Genomic DNA, 26,449 nt, shown 5'->3' on the forward strand with positions numbered 1-26,449 from the left:
TGGAAAAGGAAATCACACATTTTTATTGGAAAGTGTCAGCGAGCACGTACCCGTCACAATAAAGTATGCAAAGTAGATCACATAACGAAGTTTGAAGTGAATATGATTTGCAACAATGAAGTGAAGCCTGTCCACTTTTTTTACCCCTCCAATCTGGCACGCAATAATTTAATGTATCAATCCAAAATCATATTTCCTCCGAGTTAGAATTCATATGTGGGGCGCAAATCGGACTTGCCTTTCTACCTGCAGATCAAAGTGACATTGATATCAGTGGGCGTGAGATTGAGTTCCCTGAGTGAAACAGGAATAAAAATCCTATCTGCACTGTGCAGTGGAACACAATTAGTTATTTAACAAGCATTTGGAAAAGTGCACTGATGCTCAGATGGATACGGCTAATGCACCATTTTAAATGCAATGGTAAGGCATTTCAATAGGTTTTTTATATTTTTAGGCTCACGCTACTTCTAAATCCATCTCGACTCTATTGTTGGCGGAAAGAGCAGTAAAGTGTGTATTCTGAGGCCAATGTTTGGGTAAGTAATGCATACCTATGTACACTGAGCTACATCTACACCAGTCACACAAGTAAAATCATTTTATGGGATTTACAGCACTGAAATAAGTTAAAACATCTGAAGATGAGAAAAACTACAGCCTGACTTCATGTTCAGGATATTGCACAAGTGTAACAAATAGAGTGTCCTGGATTCAGGTCAAGCCCAATTCTAGTTATAATTCTCAAACTGAGATTCAGTGTGTACTTCAAGCCATGTTCACTGATTTCCGAGACAGAAATCGGCTTCGCAGGAAGCATAGAGGAGCTGGGTTATTGCTTCTGTATTTGGATAAAGATTGCCTTTCAGAGACTGAAAAGCGCCATCTACAACAAAAAGGTGCAAGAGGTCATACAGTACAAGGCTAAGGTTCAATGCAAAGTGTAAACACTATAACTTCGTATTGACAGGCTGTTACTGAAGCACAGAAATGACCAGTAACCAACAAGTTCACTTAGGGACGACACAGTACAGCAACACAGGGTTCTGAGTTAGCAACAGGGTGAAGAGGATGGGTCTGAATTTCACTGACACCAAGAAAATATGGGTGCATATTATGGCCAAAAGTAGTGACACCTAAACCTGCAACATATAGGAAATACTAGATTATGATAATGTGGACACGTTGCATTGTTAACAACAGAAGTGCTGTCATTTTCCCATTATTGCTATTCTCTTGATAGAGAGGCAGAACAGAGCAATACTTTTTAAAATGAAAAGCCTTCTGTAAACATGGAACAAGGCAGAGTTACAGTATCATAAGTTTGACATGTTGACAACAAAATGTGGAACTGTGGACGCTGGCCGTGAACCGAAAGCATCAAAATGTAATGTAATAGGCAAAGACGCAAACCTGCAGCAGATCCTGTTTGAAACATTTGAAAGACAACTGAATGACCCAGCAGCCTGCATGCTGCACAGGTAATCTGGCAGGCCTCAATATGATATGTTTTGTTCCATGATGAGAAATATTATATCTCTATAAGTAGACTAAAAGAATAAAAAACATTTCACAGAACCACATTATCGCCGCAAGACACTTAATCTGTAAGACACTTAATCCATGAACAAGCAACAACCTGCAACACAGGTCACTTATTTAGGCCACAACATTATATATACATAACCTATTTATATCCTATACTACAAACTCTCCTGGCCTTCTATTTGTTCTCTCACACCTTTACAAGTAACATTCGCACACCGGGTTTATCGACATGCAAGAGCAACCGTTCGGCAGTAACTAAACAACAGTGATGTGAAGAGCAGCCTATGACTGAGGAGTCACACATATTACTTTAAAACTTTAAAAACAGAAAAGGCTGGGAATGACACGATCAGCCTAGCCACGTCACAATTCACAATGCATGCTAACTGAAAGGGTGAAACACAGGAGATCAGCTCTGTGGCCTCGTACACACTATACACTTTAAAAATGTTGGAGCCATGTCGGCTCACTTAACAGCAGAAGATGTTTCAAGGTTTCTGCTGTGGGTGTACACAACAAATGACAGAGTTACATACATCTGGGGAATATGCTCTTGCTAATTAATGTTAATAGCTGCAGCACGAATTGTAATAATGAACAATGTTTTTCACACATTCCAGCAGCTGGAAATCAGTGAAATACATGACAACTAAAATGCTTCACAGGTTGAACACTTCAAACATTTTAGCATGTGCGAGGACACAGATTGCAGTGTTTATGTGTACCGTCTCCTACGTTACTGTGTGTTTCTGCTGTGTGTGCATGTCAGTGGCGTCACTTCTCCTGCAGCAGGGCCGGGATGTTGATGTTCCAGCCGATGGCCTGTCGGTCGAAGCCGCAGGTGAACAGGTTGCACGACTGGTTCTCTTCATTCCACGCCGTACAACACACCATTCGCCTGTGACCCTGCGCACACACACACACACACAAAATTCCTGTTTGATGCTGATTAACTTGAGAAAAACACGTCTTCCTGTCCACTTTGTTTACGTCCTTACCATTCTGTTGCTGCGTGGAAGTCTGGCCAGCCTCACTCCACTCATATCAAACAGTCGGACTTGTCGATTGTCGTGTGGCAGAGCGATGATCTTCTGGTTGGCAGAGACGCTTATCCTGAAAGATCAGATCGAGTTCATTTGCTAATGAAGGGTAAACTCTCTGAAGATCTCCAGTACACATGCAGTCTTGACTTTTATTCTACAGCATGTCACATTTTGGTTGATTTGATAACAGAAGTTACTTTCTAGTTTGCAGTCCATATGCAGGAGTTCTGGGCAATTTGCTGCTAAATAGGAGAAGGGCCTTTTACATTTCTGCACCTGGGGGACCACTGTCTCATGATTCATCCATGATTGTGACATGTGATGCTGTTCAATCATCACACTCTAATGAAACACAGCAATATAACATATTCATGCATACTCATGTGGAATCCAATTAATTTATACCGTTAACAAACACTGAAGTGTGTATCAATTTTGCAACCAATCAATCTGCATCATATACAGGTTTTTCACTGATGGATTGCACTGATCAACTGATACATTATGTATAACAACAATATTGCCTCAGTGTCATTCAAATTTGTTCTTAAGTTTCTGCAATGAAAATCTTTGTCTACAGAGAATTAAAACAGCTTGTAGCGATAAATGCACCCACAAGGCCTGGCTGTCATCCAGTTACACCAACCTGTTTACAGCGGAGTCAGTGCGGATGGTTGCTATAGGCGACCTCATGTTCTTCAAATCCCACACCTTGACGGTGCGGTCGTCACTCCCTGAAACCACATTGTCACCCACCGTGAACACTGCTGACGTCACCGTGCTGCAAAAGATGGACACAAAAAGACACCAGTTGGGTTACAAAGACATGTTATATTGGATCACTTTTCAGAGATTCACACTGTACTCTACAATCCTATTCAAGTGCAGTGAAAAGAGTTGACAGAAGTACAGTTCCAGCTTTAACAATTCAGGGAAAGGACAAACATTGCGGGAGTTGATGCTTATTTATAGCCAGTCTAGTCATCCTCTCCCACAGACGCTTTAATTACTCATACACCTGAAACATGATACACCACAGATACACATGTGTCACAGTGATGGTGTCAAGATACGTTATGAGCACTGACACCACTTGAACCTCAAGGGGGTGTGTCATATTTCAGAAAGTTAACATAGTGTCGCTCCTGGTTTACCAGGTGATTCTCAATTTTAAAACATTACAAGGTGACACCCTTCCACTATTTTCCCACTCAGGATCACACTCACACGCTGAATTCCTGTCACACAGGTGTAGCTGTCGCAAAACGACTTGATCGGTTAAAGAATGACCTAAAAAGCCTCAACACCATTGAATGCATTGGAGCTGTCAAGACGCCGCGAAAGACAGCTTACTTATACTTTTACAGTGAGTGTAACTGGCACTTTAAGCTTACTATTTAAACTCCATCCATTACTTTTAGCTAACTATTTCAAGATTTCAAGTCTTTTCACATGCTACCTAGTTTTCACACATTCTCATTTGCTGCACATGGTGTTGATGTGTTACAACTGACTCAGGTTGATGACATAGATAGGACCTTTAAGATATGAACGGATCCACATATGATGAGTGTAAATGCTTTATGGTATAACACCCTACAAGAGGTCTTAACAGTAAATTATATCCCATGTACTGCTTCCCACAGTAAGACTCACATATTTCTGGCGCTTTTGCTGCCTGTTAATTCTTAATGACTCACTAAACTTAATTTTGCTGACCTCCAGTAGTTAAAGTTCTTACCATTGCAGTAGTCAGTATGACCCTGACATCAATGCAGCTGTAGTTACAGTTGCAAAAGAGCACAACTCTGATCACATTTTTGATGCTAGCTATGGTCAAAGTTGCAGACCAAAAGAAGTCACAAGATGTTAGTCTTGCACTCTTTAAAAGGACAAATTGTGCCACAAACACAGTATATGTTGCTACATTATATCTTCAGCTCTGTTGGGCATATAAAGGCAGAAATGTTCTTTATATGCATACAGAGTCACCCTTTTCTGCACTGCTCCACATTATAGCACTAAGGTCAGGCTTAGCCATTCATTTAATAGACCTTTAATATTTCCAATCTATAGCTGTACGTCAGTCGCTCCTGTGAGGCTTTTTTTCCCCTTTTTCCCTCCCTTTTCTTCCTGTTCATTCATGGAGGTAAGTTTGTTGGCACTGGTTAGTGTCCCTTCACGCACACAAGCACTGTCTACATCTAGTTTTTCCTTCTAAAATTGGCTTCTCTCTTAATTCAAATTGACATGGCATTAAGGGCTAATTAGGGGACTAGACTTAGTCCTGTTAGGGAGGCCGAGGCTCAAGGAAACTGCTGTATCGTTACAGGCACCTTCTGACATTGCAGGGTACTGCCCACATGGGAATACAAGAGGTAGAGAGAGAGATGGAGAGAAGAAAAGATATGAGGTGTGCTAGGTAAGCGGTGCGTGGGGAGCGTAATCAGACAGGGTAATTGATTAAAAGGTTGATTAAGGTTAAAGGGTTTTTAGAATGGGTGGCGAGGAGGGTATTCAGTGTTACTTAATGGCATCTCTGCAGTGTGTCTCAGCCAAGGTCAAGACTCCTTGCGACTGGAGGCGTGGGGAGTTAGGAAGGAAGTGAGAGACATAGAGAGGGAATCATGGGACCTCTGCAGTTGCAGAAGTTATGTTGAGCTGCGTGTCTCCCTAATCATAAAGACTAAAGGTTCCATTGCCTCATAAAGGTGACATACAAGAGGGGTTTTTTTCTTTCTAGAATTGTGGCATGATTTCAGGATTTCAAGTGTCTTAATGTCACATTTCCTAACTGGTTGTTGTTACTTCTTTACCTATGAGCACATCCGTCATTCATAAATCTGCTGGGTAAACTGGAGTATTTATTTTCTTTGATTCTTATCCTCTTTCCTAACAAATGATTTTAATGATATCTGCCTGTCCTTCTCAGCTTTGAGGAGACCATTCATTCTGACCAAATGCCCAACTCTGTTTGCAGAAATGCCGCACTAGACTTGCAAGGAATCTCTAGCATGCTTCACTGTTGCCTGCAGACACTCATTCTTGTACCACTCTACAGCCCTTCGGCGAACAACCTGCCTTCTGCTGCAGCCGAATATCAGTCCAGGGCACTCGCTGCCATTTTTCCTGCGCCCCAGTTTCCATGTCACAGGTATGGCTTTTTGACCACAAGTCTTCCATGAAGGCCACTTCTGACCAGACTTCTCCGGGCAGTAGATGGGTGTACCAGGGTCCCACTGTTTTCTGCCAGTTCTGACTGATGAACATCTTCCAATTGCAAAGTGGAAGTAAGCATGATGCAGTAAGTTTTTTGGCCAACCACAGCGTCTATGGTACTCAGTGTTGCCCAATTCTCTCTGCTTCTTCTAAAGAGCTTGGACAGCACATTTGGAAAACCCTATCTGCCTTAAAAATGGCTGCCTGAGTGAGACCTTACTGATGCAGTATAACTACCTTGTGTCTTGTTGCTGTGCTTAGTGTTATCTATCTATCCATATATATAATATAATATATATATATATATGTGTGTGTTCACGTTCACGTACAGACAACTAAGAGGTTTTAGAGCACTTTGTTATTTTGCTGTGCTGCAGCAAAACTTGCTGAGAACCTTTTAAGTGCTGGTGTATTCCTCCAGAGACAGGAAATCTGCATACAGACGCCCACAACAGACACACACACGTATAAATAACTATAAAACCGCAATCAAATGTCTCCAAAAGGAGGAGGAGGAGCAGGAGAGACTAACGTGACCGCATTCTGTTTGTAGAGCAAGTCCACTGTCACTTCTTGTTTGCTCTCGGACATTCTGTTAGCTCACGTGCAGTTGTCATTACTCTGCAATTATGGCGGCGTGGTGGGGTAGAGGGTGTATGATGTACTTTTAGCTGCAGCGGTTCGCTGTCAGGAAGCGTTAGCTGTAATTGCCAGTTAAGACGGTGGAAACGAGAGGCTGTCTTCCCTCCAGCTCTCAACCCCTTCTGCCTATTAAACCATTCAGACTCTCCTCTCCTCCGCTGTTTCCACAGGAGGGATGTGGTGATTATGCCATTTATGCCACGTCATTACGCCATATTGGAGATTCTGGAAAATTAGCCAGAGAAATGGCAGGGAGATACCAAGCTGCAATTGTTGTAATATCTGGTTAAAACAAAAATTGCTCACAATTTGGAAAGTGAAAAAAGCAAACTAACTTTTAAGATGAGTTGAACAAACAAATACACAAACACACAGTCAACAATATTCTGTTGTAACTTTTCTTCTTGTCCTCATCTCCATCTCCCTCACATACTTGTGCTCAAACAAGCAGTCAATTAACGGACTAATAATAATTAAATTAACTGATATGTCGATAAATTATTCAGCAACTATTTTGATTTTTGATTTTTACATTTGTTTTACTTAATAATCTTCATAACAATAACAATTGTTTAGGGGCATTATGGAGTTTCCAGCGGCCACTAGCAGTGCGGTTTTAAGATTGCAACCAGGCGTGTGCTTGTACGCGTGCTCGCTTGAACTCATGAGCGAGCATAATCCAAAAACCCAACCACTTTCATACAGAAATCCTGCAATACGCAGAAACACTAGCATGCAAACTGTGGCTTTTCACACAGACATGTTCAGGCTCTGTTACTTCAACGTTCCCGTCTCAGAGGCAGGTCTACACCGGCTCCGTAAGGTTACTTCATTCAGCGCAGCGAGCCGCATATCGGCACAATCCTCCCGGAAAAAAGGCTGAGTGACACCAGCTATGGACAGGCAGGGAGACAGCTTCACACAACATGCTGGAAACTCAGGTAAACCCCAGGTAAACTCCCACTGCAACGTTACAGTATTAGTTTTATCAGCTGCAGGTTGAACTAATCCATGCTCATTACATGATCACGGTACATTTGCTGCATTTAGCCGACATGCTACATCGTTAGCTCGCCTGCTGCTTTCAGTAACTATCATTACTATCTGTGAATCTGTCACCGGAGGCTCAGCAATGTCAGCACAGCTACATGTACTGGATGATAACGAAACGGGTAGTGAGCTGGACTGAATATTATAGCGAGATTACACTTTATAATAATAAAACCGCGGTAAGTAAATTTACTGTAGTGTCAGTGGACGGCTCTTCCTCTGTGTTATTGTGACCGTTTTGTTGCAGTGTTTTATATTATGTGGGTCATGTTAGTAACAGCGACTGAGAGGTGGAGAAGCTGTGTACCTGAGTATCGGTAAAAGGCAATAAATCTAAATTGAACGTTATGAAGCAAACAGCAGCAGGTCCCAGCTAATGTAGCGTTAGCTGGCTGCTCCTGGCTGCATCACTGTAGGATAGTAAACAAATTGTTCCACATTTGCTTTTTACCGTTACATCATTTCTTGCAGGCTTTGACACTTTGACATCATACCAGTGGTACACAGGTTAGTAATAAGGGTCGCATTGGTTGGTGAATTAATGTGGAAAGCATTTACCAGACAACATTAGCAACTGCTCGGCATTAGCCGGCGAGCTAACGTGACTTTCTCTGTGTTTCTCCAGCTTTACTAATGATCAATTTGTTCTTACTCGACATCATCTGAACCTGTTTGGTGTGATGGGCTTCAACACATTTTGCTGTGGGCCGGTTGTTTAATGGTGTTAGTGGGCTGCATGTCGTTAGCTGCCGTGTTGTCGCTGTAGTGTGAGAGAGGCTCGGCACAGAGCTGAATCTGACCCAGAGGCCTCACATTAAAAGCAGAATAGTGACAGATGCAAGCAACGGAGAAAACAGGCGTGTGCTTCATTTCTAAGTGAGTTTGAGCCCAATGACAATTTGATTTATTAAAATCAAAAACTTACATATAGCCCCTTTAACTTTGTTGAAGTTGGGAAATACGCATTTGAAAATGTCAGTACTTTGTGCATTTTCCCTGATGATTAAACCATTTGTTCCATTATAATCGAATCGCAAATCGCAATATGACTTTTTATCCAAATCGTGCAGCCCTAATGCATTGTAATATTCCCACATACAAGCATCATTTACATATGGGCTTGCCTGTATCCTTTCCAAGCATTCAATCACAAGTGACGAGTACAAGCCAAACACAGCACAAAATGTCTAAATAATGAAACTCCAGCTGCAAAAATTAGCTGATTAATCATTTAGTCGATTATTTCATAACCGATTAATCCAACATCATTTTTATTTTTAAGCAAACAATACCAAACATTTAATGGTTGCAAGTTCTCAAATGTGAGAATTTTCCTCGCCTTACATTATAAATAACTGAATGTTTGTCATCTGAGGCTGTATTATAATGGGATTGGCATTTTCTACCTTTTTAATGTTTTGTAGACCAACTGATTGATTATTCAAAATAATAATCAGCAGATGAATTAGTTGCAGCCCTAGATGTAAAAGCTCTTAATGAACAATCAGCCAGCTCAAGTTTGGCTACACATTACCTCCTCACTCAAACAAAGTGTCCAGTGGCAGCACTACACCTACTGAAATATACTGCAGCTAAACAGTAAACAGAAAAACTTTTTCAGTCTTTATCCAAACAGTTTTGATCTGTTTTAAGGCAAGACAGCATACGATTGCTGCTTTTAATGCAACACAGAAGGAGAAGTAGTTGTCAGACGTTTCCGATCGATGGCCATTTGGGAAGGAAAGAAAAATGGAGGGAAGGGAAGGAAGAAGGAAGACTGCTGTTAACTGTGAAACACTGGTGCTTAATCTCATTATACCAATTGTCTATGGGGGAGAATTAGAGTGGGATCTGCAGGAATTAGACATGTTGGGGTTGTACATAATGAGCTCTATGTAATCCCCCCACTTGCAATCAAAGGCAGCCAGAGAGTACCAGCCAGCACACACATGTAGACATGCACATAAACACATACACACACTCTTCTTGCGCCTTTTAAAGAGTGCTGCCATTGAAAGCCACAGACGAGCCTGACAGTCATCGTTTTGAAATGAGCGGCTGCAATTGAGTGTTAACAGCGCGCGAAGTGCCAAATTACACAGAGTGGGGGATTAACGGCAGAAACGGACAGATAAATGAACAGGAGAGTGAGGGAGAGCGAGGGAGAGAGAGGCAGGAAGAAAAAGACAGGGGAGAAAGAGACGCAAACTGTCGAAGTGAAGAGAAGTGCTCAGTAATGAATGAGAGGCAAGTGAAGGATTTGGCTTAGAGCAAAAGAGTCTGTGAATTGATGTGGCACTGTAAAAGGAAAAATGGGAAAAAAGCACAAAGTGCTGAAAGGATTCACAGACCACATAGATGTTACAGCACCACCCTGTGGGAGAAATAAAGCAACTAGCCATCAACTCAAACTGTTGTTGCTTTTAAGCATCAATTAATGTCTGAACCAGGGTCGAGCGGTGTGTGTGACTTACTCAGTGTGTCCCTGGAAGACGTTGACAGAGTGGATGGACGGGTCTCTGAAGTCCCACAGTCGGAAGGTGGTGTCTCTGGATGAAGTGACCACCAGACGCTGGGTAGGGTGGGTACAGCAGTGGGTCAGCTCCTGGTCATGTCCTGCATACACAGACAGCCAAGAGGAGTCCACTTAATTTTGTACAATCAAATAAATTTAATTATTAATTATTAACATAAATGATGTTTCACAGATTTGTCTATACCTTCTTAAAGGAATAATTTGTTTTCTTGATTCCAACGTACGTTAAACCATGTAGTGTCTGTCATTTTTAGATTTTTTTATTGAGCATTAGAGGAGCGGGTAGCTTTAGGCTGTATCTTCATTTTTAGCATTCAGCCATGACAGTGGACATGGACTACATTCATTTCATAGTGTATTCACACTAAGTATAGGAAACAGGGGTTTCTTCCTGTTCAGTTAGGGAACGAAAACAACAATAGCCAATCACATAAAATGAACAACCACGCCATTTTGTCTACCATTTGCGCTTAGTTATATGTTAACTTTTCACTGAATGCTACAAAGACTTTTTATGTGTTTTCAGGAACTTCAAACCATTGTACACATCAAATGATTTAAATGAGATGAAGCACTGGCCTAACATGCTGTGTGTTTCTGTTAATTTGGGAGTGACCAGTAATTTAGGATCGAGTACTAGAAAATATCTAATAGAAATACACAATAGTATGAAATGGCAAAATATATACCTGCTGAGCAAAATGACAGAGGAAGATCATGACAGAACAAATAATTAATGAAAAATATGAACAATACATAAATAAATAAAAAATAACATCCAAATGTATACATACCAGAAGATAACGAACATGTATACCAGAAGATGAAGGTAACAGACACCATATTGTGCTATACTATAATATAATGTCTCAGGCAGTTTACATACCAGTGAGTGTGTGAACCAGTTCAGACGTCTCCACCTCATACAGGTTGGCAGCACGATCCCAGGAAGCTGTCACCACTTGTCGGCCTCCCACCAACCAATCAGCTGCGATCACTACACCCTGGTGGCTCTTCAGGGTTCCTGTAGGGACCCGGACGGTGGGGACCTCGCCAGGGCCTTCACCATCCACCTCACCTTCTTCTCGGTCTGATGAGTCCTGGTCGTCATCACATAGAGCCTATGAGTGTACAAAGAAGGACACACAACAGTTCAGTCAATGCAAACAGATGCTGGCAGTGATACAGGATAACCGCTACTTAATTTTCCAAGTAAAAGTAAAATGACCTATTTGTAAATGTACTTAATATTCACTGACTATATAAATTTAATAAATCATCTGACAGGAATACACCTCTGAGAACTCCACAACATCCCAGGATATTCCAGTAGAAACTCTGGGAAGAGAACAGTACACAGCTACTCACACTGACATCTGGTGGTGGCTGGGGGACAGGAAGCTGCACCATGTAGCGCCAGATGTGTGCTGTCTGGTCTCCAGAGGCTGTGGAAACACGTCAACAAACACACGCAGGACGTTCAGATCTACAAGAAAATTCACTACAGGCAGGGAGAAGATGCTGAAATAGTCATGAAGGGTTTTGAACATATCACAAATATTAAATGTAGCTAAATTGAACTAAATAAAACACACATTTCAATACATACCAGTGAGGGCCATCTGCTCTGTTGGGTGGAACTTGATGGAGTTAACTGTGGGCGAACAAACAATAATGAGACATCAAATATTCCTATTATCTAACAAGTGAGCAACTGTTGACAGACCGGCCAGTGTTTAATAATGACATGTTCTGCCGTGAAAGAACCTGCTGCATAAATTGTCATTATATTTCATTTCATAATTTAAAACTATTTAGTAGTTTGAATTACAAAAATACAATTTAACCTAAGTTTTAATCCTAATATACAAAGTATGACTAATCTCATCCTGATCTTGGATATGTCTGCATTGTTTCTAAGGAATTATTACCTGATCCTGCATGGCCAGCATACCTCAGCAGACATTTGCCAGTCTCTATGCTCCACAGCAGAGCGGAGTGATCTGTCAGGGGAGAGCAGGGGTGGACAGCATGAAGCCATTCACGTTTTACATAGTGATAAAGTAATTATTTAATATTGTAATGCACTGAATTTACATAGTGGGCTCTCTGGTTAGATTTAGTGAGACATTTATGGAACACTGTACAACACAATATAAGGAACACAAACTGACGATGACACGATGATGTAGCACCTTTAGTTTTTATTAGTTATTCTTATTGAAAACCACTATGTGACATGCAGGCTGTGTATAGAAAAATACCACAGTGATTGACTTATTTGAACAGTAAAGCAAAGTGGCTTGGTGTACCTGCAGAGGCGGTGCCCAGGACCACTGGCTGAGTTCGGGTGATGCTGAGGTCCCAGATGCCGTCCCGGTGGCCCACATACTCTTTGAGCAGCTGGCACAAAGCCCGGGACCCTGTGGTGGCTTTAAAACTGGACACAATCTGAGCAGGGAAGAAAGAGAAGTGGGCATGATGGAGAAAAACGACAAAGGGATGAACTGCTCTACCAAAGAAGTAAAATTAAAGAAAGTACAGGTGCACCAAGAAGGTTTTTAGAACTCATGGGAATGCTGATAACTTGACAAAATAAACTCATACATATACCAGCATATCTAAGACTTAACTTGCTAATGCCTTGCTACATGGCCTACTGTGGAACAGTTACAACAACACATGTATCACTTGGGTTTATAATTTGGGTATTATAACTGAATGTCAGCTACATCACCATACCATATACGAAAAGAGATCATCACACAGTTTTTTGTTGGTCTCTGACAAACTCAGATAAACGGAAAAGGCACAGTTGGTGAGGCATCTTTCTTTGGGCTTAACTCTTAACTTCCTGGTCTCGCAAAGCTGGCTATTCCACCTGTGTCATTATATTGTATATGTTTAACCTCACTGTGAATCAATCTTACGCTCGATGAAGCCAGATAACCCAAAGAGAGCAAGGCTAAGTTGTGATAACAGGCCCCTAGAACGGTAGCAAAAATCAAAGTGTGTGCGCGTATATCTTGTTATTAGAGGATGTTTCTGCAACTGCCAAAAGGTTTCAAATTGCATCAAACTGTGTGCCACTGTAGTATTAATATCAAGACTGCTCATATGCCAATTACAAAGTATTGGTGTAAGGAAGATAGATGATCACTGTGTTGAATCTTGTGGTGCACCTATAAAAATGATTAGTGGTCTGGCTAGACATGGCCTTCAGGCTTCCAGATGAACAAATTACAAGCTGAATTGTAGTTTCACTTGTCACAGAGTGGTTACAACCTGTACTGTGCATGCTGCTGCAAGCAGACGGCTGACCACAGCAATAAATTTGGATCATTGGTAGTCATTAGATGCAGCAGCAAAGCATCTGGTTCACTCGTGTCAGACTGTGTTAATGTATGCTCACATTCTGTCTGGTGTGCTTACATTCACATTAGAGTACAATACAATCTTATTTGTTTTATGTCACTGAAACACATTGAGCAACAGGAAAAATAGCCCATTCCAGTCAAGTTAAACTGAGGATATGGTTAGTGCAGATCATTAGCGTCAGAACCGTCAGTCTTTCTTAGCCAGCTGATAGGTTAACTGTATATTATATAGCAGCTAGTTCTGTCAGGAGGTTAATCTAAGAAGTCCTCCCTTGATCCTGGTATCCTCTTTTCTAACTTTCAAATAAGAAGAGGATTGTATCCCACTCTTCATCAAGCTCAGACTTTGGCTGCATTCAGATTATTTCTTTGCTTTAAGAAAGGCAATGCAAGGGAACACAAGACATGTTTGAACGCCATATCACACTTAAAGCTGTGGTAGGCAACGTTGGGGAAACCGGCAAGAGAAAGTAAAAGTATCCAACAGAAAAAAAACCCCTCCAAAGCCACTTCACCAAAACACATGTTCATGCGCAGCGAGTGCATGGGCAGAGTGCGCTCAAGTAGGCAGATAGGCAGTAAAGAGAATTTCAACAAATATGGCCAAAAATGCTTCTGAAATAAATTGCCTACCCTAGCTTTAAGTTTGACAGTTCGATATTTTGGGAAATGACTAGTAACTTTCTTGCCAAGAGTTTAATTAGAAGATCAATCAAAAATTAACACGCTACATCTCGTTTGTTTAATCCATACCGAAAAAAGTAATTTTGTTATTTAACGGAGGTTATATGCTGGACTATTTCTTTACAGCTGCTGGTAGGAAGATTTTTCTTTTTACCTTTATCTGAGCCAGATTTCCAGTCTTTGTGTTAAGCTAAGCTCAGTGACAGCTGGCATTAGCTTCCTATTTAACAAACACTTTTTCCTGAACGCTGCTCAAATTATGTCTAAAGTTGAGCATTCTGACTCCTAATAAACTTGCCTTGTGATGTGGGAAAAACAGTTTGGCATTTATAATTCCACATCAGTTTTGGTGTTTGGACAACTGACATTGACATATCATTCTGAGTAGGGTTGCAATGGTATAAGATTTTCACGGTGCGATAACAGTCTCAGAAAATATCAGTTTTACAATATTACAAAATTATTGTCTCTTACAGACGCTTTACTATAATTTCACAAAATCTTATATTTATGTATGTCCTCACAAAACTTAAAAGCCCCCCCCTCCCCATTTTTTAAATGGAAGTATATGTAAAAAGTCTCCCTTATAATAAATTAAAAGATGGGCATAAAGGTGAGATTCTCTATCCGGTGGCATTTAAAAAAAAAAAACTGTATATGAGCAAATGTACATGGTATGATTACTGTCAATCTTCATACCATGGTATACCGCTGCAACCCTAGTTCTGAGACAGCTGATGGAAAGGGACTCAAGTGGTTGCCAAAGTAATTAAGGTTATATTCTATTGGTCAACGATTTAATTCAATAAATAAGTTAACCAATATGACACTTCCAAAAATACAGGGTAAATATGTTTTTGGGTTTACAAATGCAGCCGTTCACCCAAATTACTCCTGATTACTTTTGACAAGGGTGCAGAGCAGAGAAGAGATGAGGAGTCAAGGTCAGACTGTAGTTAAAAACAGACTCAGCCCACAGCTGTCCCCCACAATGCTTAGTGACAAACAGAGCATTCAGGAAGTTACCCATGAATCTCCTCCCCACAACTCCCATGTGGCCACACTGAAGTTGCGAGGTCCCCCTATTTTGCCGTGGAATGTGTACAAGCACTAAATCGGCAAAGATTAAAAAGGAAAAAGTCAATGGAGAGGTCACTTTGGGATAAATGCTTAAACTCAAGTTCCTTAACCCCTGCAAACGTTTTATATAAATGCATGAGCACTTCAAAAACAAAATAATTTAACAGAAATTCATTTGTTTACCCACTCTTTACATATCAGGACCTTAGAGGAAGAGAAAGGGCTGCCTTCCCCTCACTCAGCAACAAAGGGGCTGATATTCCATTTCCATTACGAGCCTGAATCCCAGCTCAACCAATTACACACATGACAAATCTTGAGAGTTCTATAAAATAGGCTAACATAGCTGGAGCCAGGTACCTTGCTGGTAGAGGCTTTGTAGGTCGTTTTCAGCTTCTGTGACAGTTGACTGGTGCTGTGGCTGGCTGTGGGATGGAGAGGCAAAGAACAGTGTGTGAAAATTCACCCCTGAGTAACAAACTCATTGGTTGGCTTCACTGCTGGACTAATGGCCTAATAAAGTGGTCATGGTTTTGAATTGCACGCACCTTACAATACAAAGCCCTGTGTGTTTCTAGTTATTAGTCGTCAGTACTCTCTGCATGGCTCCTAATGAATCTACGCAGTGGAACCGACACCATGTGCTCAGCAGGGATAGAGTTGTGTAATTCGAGTCCAGAGGGTTGTTTCATAAAACAAGATTCCCAGATAATCCTGGCTTATTTTCAGGAAATTCTGTTTCATAAAGGAGGTGTAAATAAGTCTGACCTAAGTAATTATGGAAACGTATCCCTCCAGAACCTGACCAGGACCAGGCTGGTTTTCAGGATTCGTTTCATGTCAGTCTTACCATCAATGTGCCTGACTGAAACACAGTGTTTATTTGTGTTTAACAGTGTTCGCTTCTTTACTGCTGCACTATGAACAGTAGTCAGTTTGCAGTACATGTCAAATACACGTGCAAAAACCTCTCTATGCTTTGTTAATTGCAGTGGTTTTGTCTGATTTAGTTTCATTCTTTTCCTCTCCATATTATATGTTAATTACGTGCAGCTCTGATTTTCTGATGGTAAACTTAGACAAAACGTAAATTATTGTACTTGGTCCTTTTTTTCTTTTATCACCTAGATAACACTGTAACATTGTGATTCCTATAGTATCCAAAAGGAGAATGGGAGGCAGAGCCTTCAGCTATCAAGCTCCTCTCCTGTGGAATCAGGTCCCAGATTGGGTTAATTTAAATTTAATATTTAGTACACTTTCTTCTTTGATAAAGCTTATAGTTCAGGCTGGCTCAGGTGACCCCTGAACATCACTTAGTTATGCTGCTATAGGCCTAGACTGCCAGGAGACTTCCCATGACGCACTGAGCTCCTCTCTCTTCCTCTCCTTCTCAATCTGTATGCATTTCTATTCCATTAATTCATGTTACTAAATCGACTTCTCTCTCCCATAGTTTGGTGCTTTCTCGTCTCTCTCCTCTTTCTTTCTGTCACTTTCTGCAGATGTTTCTACCTCTGGAGCTGTGGGGTCTGGATCTGTGGTTGCAAGCCACCTATTGACCCATGTTCCTGCTTGACACCCGCAGCGACAATTATTAATTTTAGTCCTATTTTTATTATTATTGCTATTGTTATTAAGTTTGTCCTTGCCATTCTCGCCAAGTGCTTACTTGTGGTAGGAATTGTTGGGTGTCTGTGAATTACATATTACATATTACATATAGTACAGTCTAGACCAGCTCTATCTGTAGTGCAACGAGATAACTTGTATTGTGAATCGGTGATATATAAATCATATTGAACTGAACTGTCTTACAGGCAGACTTTTCCAGCCAACATGGAATGAGATGTATAATTTAGCCACACTGACCTACTGTGTAGGAAATACTTTACCTTTTGTTTTCAGAGCTCCCTTGGTGGGGTCTCCCCCCTCAATAGTCTGTCCATCTCCGGTTAGACGCTCATTCAGAGAGTCAATTTCTCGGCGTACTGCAATGTTAGCACAGTGATAGGGGCATCAGTAAGCAAACACTGCCTGTACTCTGAAATCATCTGGTTAGTCAAGTCAACACCTGGAGATCAATACAGTAAGGTGTGGTATGTTTCTATCAATTACTCACATTCAAGGTTTTCAATGTAGAGATTCTCAAACTCTCGCTCAATCTGGCCAAAAAGGTCAAGAAGATTGTTCCGTAAGGAGAGTGGCAGCTTGGAGTCCTGGACAGACAGACAAGAAAAGAACAATTCTTTAGTAAGCTGACATATAGGCATTAAAATCAGGAATAATGCTGGTGTAGGGAGCAGGAGTCACCACGTTTATTCCCTACAGATCCTTTACCAGTGTGGTATTCTCTGTAGTTATAATGTGATACAGGAAATCTGACTATCAAGACCATTTTAAAATTTGTTCACAAAAGAAAGAGAAAAAAATTGTTCACAAAGGAATACGTTCAAATATTAAAATGCTGTTGGGCGCCTCACTGGTTAGAGAGCATGCCAAGTGGCAATGCTGAGCACTTATCGCAGCGGCCTGGGTTTGAGTTTGACCAGAGACCCTTTGCTGCATGTCAACACCCCGGCCTCTCTCCCTGCCTTTCCTGTCTCTCTATATTGTCCAAATATAAAGCAAAATGCCTAAACTATATTACTTGTCATAATATATGACAAGTAAGTCATATATTATAACAATTCACAGAGAGGTTTGGGTGACTAATAAAATACACACTACTAATCAAAAGCAACACACATATCTCATGTCAAACACAGCCTGTATGTTTTCCGTATTTAATCAGCCACCAAGTGCGTTAGAGTTAAAACTCGACTACATTTTGGGACACATAACTACAACCTACAAACAACTAACTACACAACAGCCAGGGTCCAACCAGTAAAACTCATTTCAACTGACTTACCTCCATGATGAACTCCTAGATGTACCCAGTTATCAAGTGACCACCAGTCTACACCAGACAAGCATGCAAACAGACATAAAAGCTGCCGTGAAAACAATGGATTCAAAGGGCTGCATTTGACAGCTTGCATTGGGCGCTGCTGTGAAAGACGAGGAACCCAAATATTCAACTGTCACCTATACTTCTTGCACGCATTTAAAACCAACAGTTGGTCACAGTGACGTTAACTGCATGACCATTCTGTCAGCGCCACATGTCAACACACTTTGTAAATTAGCAAACAACAGGCAGCCCTTATGAATTCAAAGCTGCTTAGTTGTGGCACTAAAACCTACAGCATACTCTGGCAAATAATGACAGCATTGAAAGTGTGAAAGAAAATGCGTTCTGTGTGTTATATGTGGGTTTTATAAAGCTCTGTGTGTGTGTGGAACCTGTGCTGTGGGGGGTAGGTACATAAACAGAGCCAGCATGTCTTGGCAGTAGACAAAAAGACCTGGTGAAAAGACTAATCAGGCCCGGACAAGCGGCCCATATTAAAACTTGATGAGACAACAGGCCAGTGCAAGCTGAGCTCTAGTTTTAGTGGCTGATAATTCAAGGATATTGTCAAGTAGAGAAAGTAAATGCTAAACGACGTCTATGGCCAAAACTAGGGCTAGGCACAGACAGAGTTTTCGCTTTCATTTTACCAGTTTGTTCTCCCATGATAATACAATCTAAAACACTTGACAGTCACTCACTAACCCTTTGTTCAGTTTATCTGAGAGACGACTCTCAATGTGGTCACTCTACAGACAGCTGCCAAAAGTTCTCAACCCGGATGTTCTTGATCAAACAGAAACTGCTTTTATTATGTAAGCAGTGAAGAAGCTTGACAGAAGCTGTTTGCCTCAGGAAATGCCAGCTCATGTCAAGGCTTAAGGTCTTCCTTTCTGGAAGAAATAAATCAATTGTAGCTCCAACCTGTTTGGAGCTGGTTAATCACTAACTTGATGGCACCAGTGGGCTTGAAAAGTCACAGTAGATTACTTTGTTTTAACAAAAATAAATCAGTAACCAACCAGCACATTCACACTAAGCAGATCATAAAAGTCTAGAGAATGTAAAATACAAATGGCATAAGCACTTTAACTAAAGCAAGTTTATTTCAAAGTAAGATCCTGCAGCGACCTAAAAAAAAAAAAAACGCCAACATTTTCCCCATGGGAGAAAACACATTTTAGTATGGAGTTGTGGGTGTTGCAACACCAGGAGGAAAATAAAAGCAATGTTGCTCATCCAGCTGGTACAGTACTCTCATGACAAAAAAACATCCTCACAATACAATCAACAGAATGACCAATTAGCAAATAATAACTTCCTGGTCTATGTTTTTTGTGCAAATCCACAAGAAGCTATAAAGGTCATACTTACAAAATATGTAGTTACATGCCTTATAAGAGGCATATTAACAAAATGTTTGCCTTCAGTTGTCAGAGTGTGAGTGTGATCTCACCTGTCCCTCCAGCATGTCTCCTCTTTGGATGCCAGGTGGCCTCTCCTCTGTGCTGTTGGTGCGCCGGATAGACAAACTGTGAGCCTTGCGCTTCTGCTTGGGGTGACGGGCAGCCGAAGCAGAGCTGCCACTGCTTCCGCCCTCCACAGGCATCCCTCCTACCTCGTGGGTGGCACTGCCCCCTGCCTCTTACCTGAGAAGCAGGTACACAAAGGCCAGACTTGCTAGTTGGTTGGTGGTTGGAATAGGCTGTTATCAGCACCTGCCTGCAGGTAAAAAAAGAAAGAAATGAAGCTCAGGTTCACAGCCATTGCAGGGAATGCTCAACATTTGTACAAACATGAACATTATTCCAAACTCCATTGAGTCAGCAATTTATTGTTGCTTTGCATATCAGCAAAAAATTACATTAGTACTTTGTAGACATGATTTAACATATGTTTGTTTAAAAATTGGTAAATGCATATATCCACCACCGAGCACTTCACAAATGTTTTAGACGTAATTCACTTAATTGACTACCACAATAACAGGTTAAAACTTGAAATCGAGTTCCTTTGTAACTTAAACTGTGTGTCACCTCAATTTACTATTGGCAGCAACGAAGCCTGGCAGATATGAAGACGTATGCTACAATGAACCTGTGTTTGCCAACATGCATTAACGTTACGACATTAAATTCACGGTATGTTTATACAATTCAGCGTCATTATCGTTAAATGCTAAGAGGACGACATATTTTGGACGTATGCAGCTTCATGCTATCGTTGAGATGGCGTAGCGCCATTGTTAACGTTATGGACAGCTGAACAACTTATAACAAAATTTAGCCTGCGTCATACAGTTACAAGCACAATACTAAAACTGGAACTATGCGCCAGACCACACAGTGAATGTATTTATAAATATGCCCAATAACTGCCCATAGCAAATTAACATAGTATGTTAAATTATGCTTGTAAAATGCATATTCGATATGATTCTGACATATAACAAGGACACTCACCGCTGTCACTGCCTCACTGAATTCATACTTAGCTAGCATGGACGTCTAGAAACGAAATTAGCAACTCGCTAACGCAGGCTAGCTGCCACATAATCACCCCCGTTGCGGCAACTAACGTTAACGTTTATACATCACACAGCAGCTAAGCGACAGCACGGATGGACCTTCCTTACTCAATATGAAATTATATTAACCTGTCAATTTGTAATTTTAAACATGTTGACGACGTATGAATTTGACAGTGGAGGTTAATGACGCGTTACAGTTTGATAAATATCAGAATTTTAATACAAAACGTTGACACATCACGTCTTTTATTGGCGCACCGACTTCCGTATGCCGTAGTTTGTGTTTGCACTGTGTGAGCCAATGGGCTGTCACACCAAAGCTAAGGCATCCAATGAAAACCCGCGACGTCAGAAGCAGGGAGTGAAGGCTAGCTTGTTCGAGCAGTGTGCAGCTCTAACATATCGTCGTAAACAAACGCGAAATACGTTTAAAGACGTGGTTTGTCGACCTGACACAGGAAAGTTGTTTTGTAAGTAACTGAAGGTATTATCGGTGTCTCTGTACGATGTATATGTAGCAGACAATGCATACTTATTTCCAGTTGTCAGAGGCCTGGGTGGTGCGGGATGTGCAATGCAGTGGTCTGATGGCGTGTTAGCGATCAGTGTTCAGAGGAAAACATGAAGTGGACTCAACTGGGACAGGACAGTAAGAGCCTGCCATTTTCCACTGTATGCTTTCATGTTAAAGCGTCAGTGGTAGCTAATATAATATATATATATAATATACAACAGTAAAATACCCACAGGAGCCACTTTACTCCGTTGTGTACTTGCCTTTGATATTTAAAGTACACTTTGCTGATAACACATAACATTACATACCATAGACTGTACAATTTCACTGCAGGACTGTGTGGTAGTGCTACTTTTAGAATGTGAGGACTGTGAACACTTCTTCCATCACCTGATATTACCTAATGAGGATGTGCTCTTCTCGTTTTTAAATCATTGTAAATAGAATAACTTTGAGTTTTTGAGTGTTGGTGGGACAGAACAAATTATTGTAATATTTAATTTGATTAGATTTTATTTGGATATATTTTAGCTCACTGGCTAATCTTCCAAGTGTCCATTAAAACATTTAGCATAAATAATTCAAAACAATAAGTGATAGATCAATAATGAAAAATAATATTTGCAGTAAAAACGTAAGGGAATAATGAGTTAAAAACAAGCTCAAAGCTCAAATTCTATGGCCATTCAGGTTAATGTTGACACCTCACTGGAGACATGCCATGTGCCAGCCTGCCTCAAAGCCTCCACCATCATCCCCAAAAAACCAAGGACCACAGAACTAAATGACTACAGGACCCGTCACCCTGACCTCTGTGGTTATGAAGTTTTGTGTTGTCCGACCTCAAATCCATCACAGACACACTCCTGGACCCCCTGCATTTCGCATACAGAGCCAACAGATCTGTAGACGAGGTAGTTAACATGGCCCTTCACTTCATCCTCCAGCACCTGGACTTGACTGGAACCTACGCCAGGATCCTGTTAGTGGATTTCAGCTCTGCTTTCAATACCATCATCCCGGTCCTGCTGCAGGACAAGCTCTCTCAGTTGAGCGTGCCTGACTCCACCTGCAGGTGGATCACAGACTTCCTGACTCCAGGGTCATCAGCACCGGATCCCATCAAGGCTGCGTTCTTTCCCCTCTGTTCTTCTCCCTGTACACCAACAGCTGCATCTCCAGTCACCAGTCTGTCAAGCTCCTGAAGTTTGTGGATGACACCACCCTCATTGGGTTCATCTCAGGTGGGGATGAGTCCGCCTACAAATGGGAGATTGACCATCTGGTGACCTGGTGCAGCCAGAACAGTCTGGAGCTCAACGCTCAGAAGACAGTGGAGATGGTCGTAGATTTCCCCCATTATCCTACGTGACTCTCCATTCGCCACTGCGGACTCCTTCCGCTTCCTGCACCATCATCTCCCAGGACCTCAAGTGGGAGCTGAACATCACCTCCCTCACCAAGAAGGCCCAGCAGAGGATGTACTTCCTGCAGCAGCTAAAGAAGTTCAGCCTGCCTAAGACAATGATGGTGCACTTCTACACCTTCATCATTGAGTCCATCTTCACCTCCTCCATCACCATCTGGTACGCTGCTGCCACTGCCAGGGACAAAGGCAGGCTGCATTCTTCTATATTTTTTTTATATCTTGTCAATTTATATATTTATATAAATACAATATCCTCTCCCACTGCAATACGTCTGCACAGCACAAACCCCGAGTAATGAACATGTAAATATCTGCCACATTGTCTTTCTCTGCACAAAGTTGTATTAGTTGTATTATTCTCTGTTGTTTTATTCTTTTATAACTTGCCTTTGTTTATTCTGTATTTATATATGTCTTCATTTATTTATGTCAACTGTATGTTTGTCCGACGTGTAGCTCCTTATCTCCAAAGCAAATTCCTCATATATGTAAAAACAAAAAAACAAAAAAAAAAACTACTTGGCAATAAAGCTCTTTCTGATTCTGATATTCACTTCAGTCCCCAGGTATTATCAGCAGCGTATCTTCCGATCCTGACTGGTGGGAAATCCTCTCCGCTTTTTAACAACACCCACACCTTCAGTCCTTATGATTGGTTTTCTGTTTTGGTCAGGCCATGGTGCAGGGTTGGTGGGCGGTGCTCCGGATGGTGTCCTCCCAGGGAACGGCTGCGCTGAAATCAAATGTACCTCGCACCGGAAGAGCTGCAGCGCCTTGGCACAGACCTGTCCTATCCTGTTCTGTCCCATCTACGACTGCCTGCTGTAGAGCTATATTCAGGTAAGCCATGGCCCTGTAGGTTTCTGAAACCAGCTGAAGTCACGGTTTGAGGTTAAAGACAGCAAAGCCAGAGATAAGCCTCTTGACCCTAAGCTGAGTAATTTTGTCTGTGCTATTGATAGCTGAACTCTCCTGCAGCCTGCCTCTTTTGGTCTGGATGAACACCGTTGTCTTATAATGAAAGACAAACAAATTGCCAAATTCTACTTTTTAAAAGTCTTGCATTTGATCTGAATAGCTGCAGCCCAACATCATTTTGAAAGTCCATCGTTTATGTCCTTTATTAATCAATCATCAAAATTTTAGACCAATTTCAAAACTGCCTTTTATTGCAAAGATTCTAGAAAGAATTGTGTCCAAACAGCTGCTCACTGTGCTGGAAAATAACAAATTATTTGAAAAGTTTCAGTCTGGTTTTAGGAAGTACCACAGCACTGAGACTGCCCTGCTTAAAGTCACCAATGACCTTTTAATGTCTGCTGATGAAGGCATGTGCTCAGTCCTGGTACTCCTGGACCTTAGTGCTGCTTTTGACACCATTGATCACAACATCATGTTAGACAGACTGAGGCACTGGGTGGGGATCTCTGGTACTGCCCTAGAATGGTTTTCATCCTACCTGTCAAATAGGAAGTTTTGCGTGTCTGTAAACAACTATGTCTCTTCGTTCTGTCCAGTTAAATATGGTGGGCCTCAGGGGTCCGTCTTAGGACCCATTTTGTTTTCCTTGTATCTGCTTCCCCTTGGACATATTATCCATAAACATGGTATTTCTTTTCATATTTTTGCTGATGACACAAATGTACTTGCCCGTCAGATCCACAGACCCTGGAATGCTGAGTTCACTTAACAACTGCCTTTGTGAAGTAAAAAAATGGATGTCAAATAATTTCCTCCAGCTGAACTCTGACAAAACAGAAATCCTGGTCATCGGGTCCCAGCAGATGGTAAATCAAATACTGCCATCTGCTGGTTCCCTAGTAAATCATTAAGCCTGTGGCAAAGAACCTTGGTGTTTGGTTTGATAGTAATTTAAATTTCGAGCAGCACACCACAAAGCTTGTTCAATCATGTTTTTATCAACTTAGAAATATAGCAAATATTCGATCTATGTTAACTTTTAAGGACACCGAGACCATTTTACACGCCTTCATCTCATCACGCCTGGATTATTGCAACAGCCTTTTCACTTGTTTAACCCAAAAATCTACTGATCGACTCCAGACTGTCCAGAACTCAGCTGCCAGGCTTTTAACCAGAACAAAGAAATATGACCACATTACCCCTGTGTTAGCTTCACTACACTGGCTCCCAGTATGTTTTAGAACTGACTTTAAAATTTTATTGATAACTTTTAAAGCTCTTCATGGCCTCTCGCCTTGTTATATTCCTGACCTTTTAGTCCCATACATACCAGCATGTACCTTGAGATCCTCGGGCAGAGGTCTGTTGTCTGTTCCAGAGTCTCGACTGAAAACTAAAGGGGACAGAGCGTTTGCTGTCAGGGCCCCGAGGCTCTGGAACAGCCTGCCCGAGGAAATCAGGTCGGCTGAGTCAGTCTTCAAACATACTTTTATAGGAGAGCCTTTCTCAATCTTATTTGGCTTTATTTTATCCCTTTTATTTTATTCTATTTTACTTATTTTATATTTATCTTAAACGTGTATTTTAGTCTTTTAAATTTTTTCTTGCTTTTATCTTGTATTGTTTTTGTATTATTGTTTTTTGTTATTGTCTTTACACTTGTTAAAGTACTTTGTAACTTGCTTTTGAAAAGTGCTCTACAAATAAAGATTATTATTATTAAGCAAGAAAGACAGATTATTCAATCATTTAAAAAGTTGCAGACCTTATTCACACAGAAATATGTTCAGAGGAGTCTCAACACATGAAATATATTCTACCTCTTTTTGAGTATGCAAGTTTGTACTTGAGCGTGAAAGTTCAATCTTGAACGTGGGGAAAGAAATAAACCCACAGTCCGCTTTAGCTTTTTTTTTTTGTCAAATACTCCCTACTGTGTTCAGAATGCCATAATGCGCATTACGCATTAAACTATCAACTGTTGTCTGCCTGCTCCTCCTCCTGTGCGTTGCAGTGAGGCGCGATACCTACAGTCTGCGGACAGAATGCCTGAGATAACCACAGACCACCTGGACCAGAAGCAGGTGCAGCTGCTGTCCGAGATGTGCATCCTCATCGACGAGAACGACCGCAAGATTGGAGCGGACACCAAGAAAAACTGCCACCTCAACTCCAACATCGACAAAGGTACCTGTCGGCCATGTTAAACTGCACCCACATGTCTCGCCTGTAGTACATATTTTTTATTATTTCAGATTATAGTTAATTTGTTTGTTTTTCCAGGTTTATTACACAGAGCTTTCAGCGTCTTCATTTTCAACAGCGAAGAGAAGCTGCTCTTACAGCAGAGGTCTGACGCCAAAATCACTTTTCCAGGTTAGTGACGAATCCTTAAATCTCCCAGCTTAACCACTATCCATCATACTCATGCGATCCATTGGGTTAGCAGTAGCGTAATAAGAGAACTGAGCACTATTAGTAGGCACTGGAAATGCGTTTAACTGTGCGTGTGTGTGCGTGTGTGTGTGTGTGTGTGTGTGTGTGTGCAGGCTGTTTCACAAACACATGCTGCAGTCATCCTTTACACACAGACAGTGAGCTGGAGGAGAAGGATGCAATAGGAGTAAGGAGAGCTGCTCAGAGGAGACTTGAAGCTGAACTGGGGATCCCCATGGAACAGGTTGTGTGTGTGTTGAAGACCTGGTTTCTGCATTTAATGGAGGAGGATAATTGAGGATCATGGAGAATCTTTCGTCTGATCTCCCCTGCCTTCCTGTTGCTCCTCAGGTGACACCAGATGAAATGACGTACCTGACAAGGATCCACTACCGGGCCCAGTCCGACGGGGTGTGGGGAGAACATGAGATTGACTACATCCTCTTCATGCAAAAGGTAGCGATGCAATGTTTGCTGG

The 26,449-nt window shown here is 41.4% G+C and overlaps 2 protein-coding genes across 5 annotated transcripts in view; one reads left to right on the forward strand and one right to left on the reverse strand.

Moving 5' to 3' along the window:
* Positions 1-21,597, reverse strand: LOC119906840 (WD repeat-containing protein 37-like). 4 transcript variants are annotated; one of them, XM_038724271.1, is made up of 15 exons: positions 21,198-21,597; positions 19,592-19,857; positions 17,302-17,398; positions 17,075-17,170; positions 15,540-15,604; positions 15,126-15,209; positions 12,351-12,489; positions 11,970-12,041; positions 11,648-11,692; positions 11,407-11,483; positions 10,925-11,159; positions 9,977-10,118; positions 3,238-3,372; positions 2,547-2,661; positions 1-2,454 (listed from the first exon to the last, which is right to left on the reverse strand). In XM_038724271.1, the coding sequence occupies exons 2-15, from the start codon at positions 19,742-19,744 to the stop codon at positions 2,323-2,325; spliced, it is 1,587 nt and encodes a 528-aa protein (XP_038580199.1). In that variant the 5' UTR covers positions 19,745-19,857; positions 21,198-21,597; the 3' UTR covers positions 1-2,322. The 4 variants fall into 4 exon arrangements, with proteins under 4 accessions (XP_038580199.1, XP_038580191.1, XP_038580212.1 ...); XM_038724263.1 differs by lacking the exon at positions 21,198-21,597 and adding an exon at positions 20,598-20,864; XM_038724284.1 differs by lacking the exon at positions 21,198-21,597 and adding an exon at positions 18,094-18,141 and having other exon boundaries at positions 19,592-19,726.
* The window catches only part of idi1 (isopentenyl-diphosphate delta isomerase 1), a 7,098-nt gene continuing 1,655 nt past the window's right edge, over positions 21,007-26,449 (forward strand). The window contains exons 1-6 of the mRNA XM_038724291.1: positions 21,007-21,135; positions 23,285-23,451; positions 25,550-25,722; positions 25,819-25,911; positions 26,085-26,215; positions 26,323-26,427. Coding sequence (XP_038580219.1) covers positions 23,288-23,451; positions 25,550-25,722; positions 25,819-25,911; positions 26,085-26,215; positions 26,323-26,427 — 666 coding nt within the window. The 5' untranslated portion in view covers positions 21,007-21,135; positions 23,285-23,287. The remainder of the gene's footprint in view (positions 21,136-23,284; positions 23,452-25,549; positions 25,723-25,818; positions 25,912-26,084; positions 26,216-26,322; positions 26,428-26,449) is intronic.

This window comes from Micropterus salmoides, unplaced genomic scaffold (assembly GCF_014851395.1).
Source record: "Micropterus salmoides isolate LMB-PRFRI ecotype aquatic unplaced genomic scaffold, ASM1485139v1 Ms_hic_scaffold_1, whole genome shotgun sequence".
NCBI classification, from domain to species: Eukaryota; Metazoa; Chordata; class Actinopteri; order Centrarchiformes; family Centrarchidae; genus Micropterus; species Micropterus salmoides.

Excerpts from the sequence above, each read along its gene's own strand:
- LOC119906840 (XM_038724271.1), bottom strand. The coding sequence starts at position 19,744 with ATGCCTGTGGAGGGCGGAAGCAGTGGCAGCTCTGCTTCGGCTGCCCGT. Across the intron at positions 12,042-12,350 it reads CCTGGGCACCGCCTCTGCAG|ATCACTCCGCTCTGCTGTGG; the intron begins GTACACCAAGCC and ends CTCCCCTGACAG. Across the intron at positions 11,484-11,647 it reads AGAGCAGATGGCCCTCACTG|CCTCTGGAGACCAGACAGCA; the intron begins GTATGTATTGAA and ends GTGTTTCCACAG.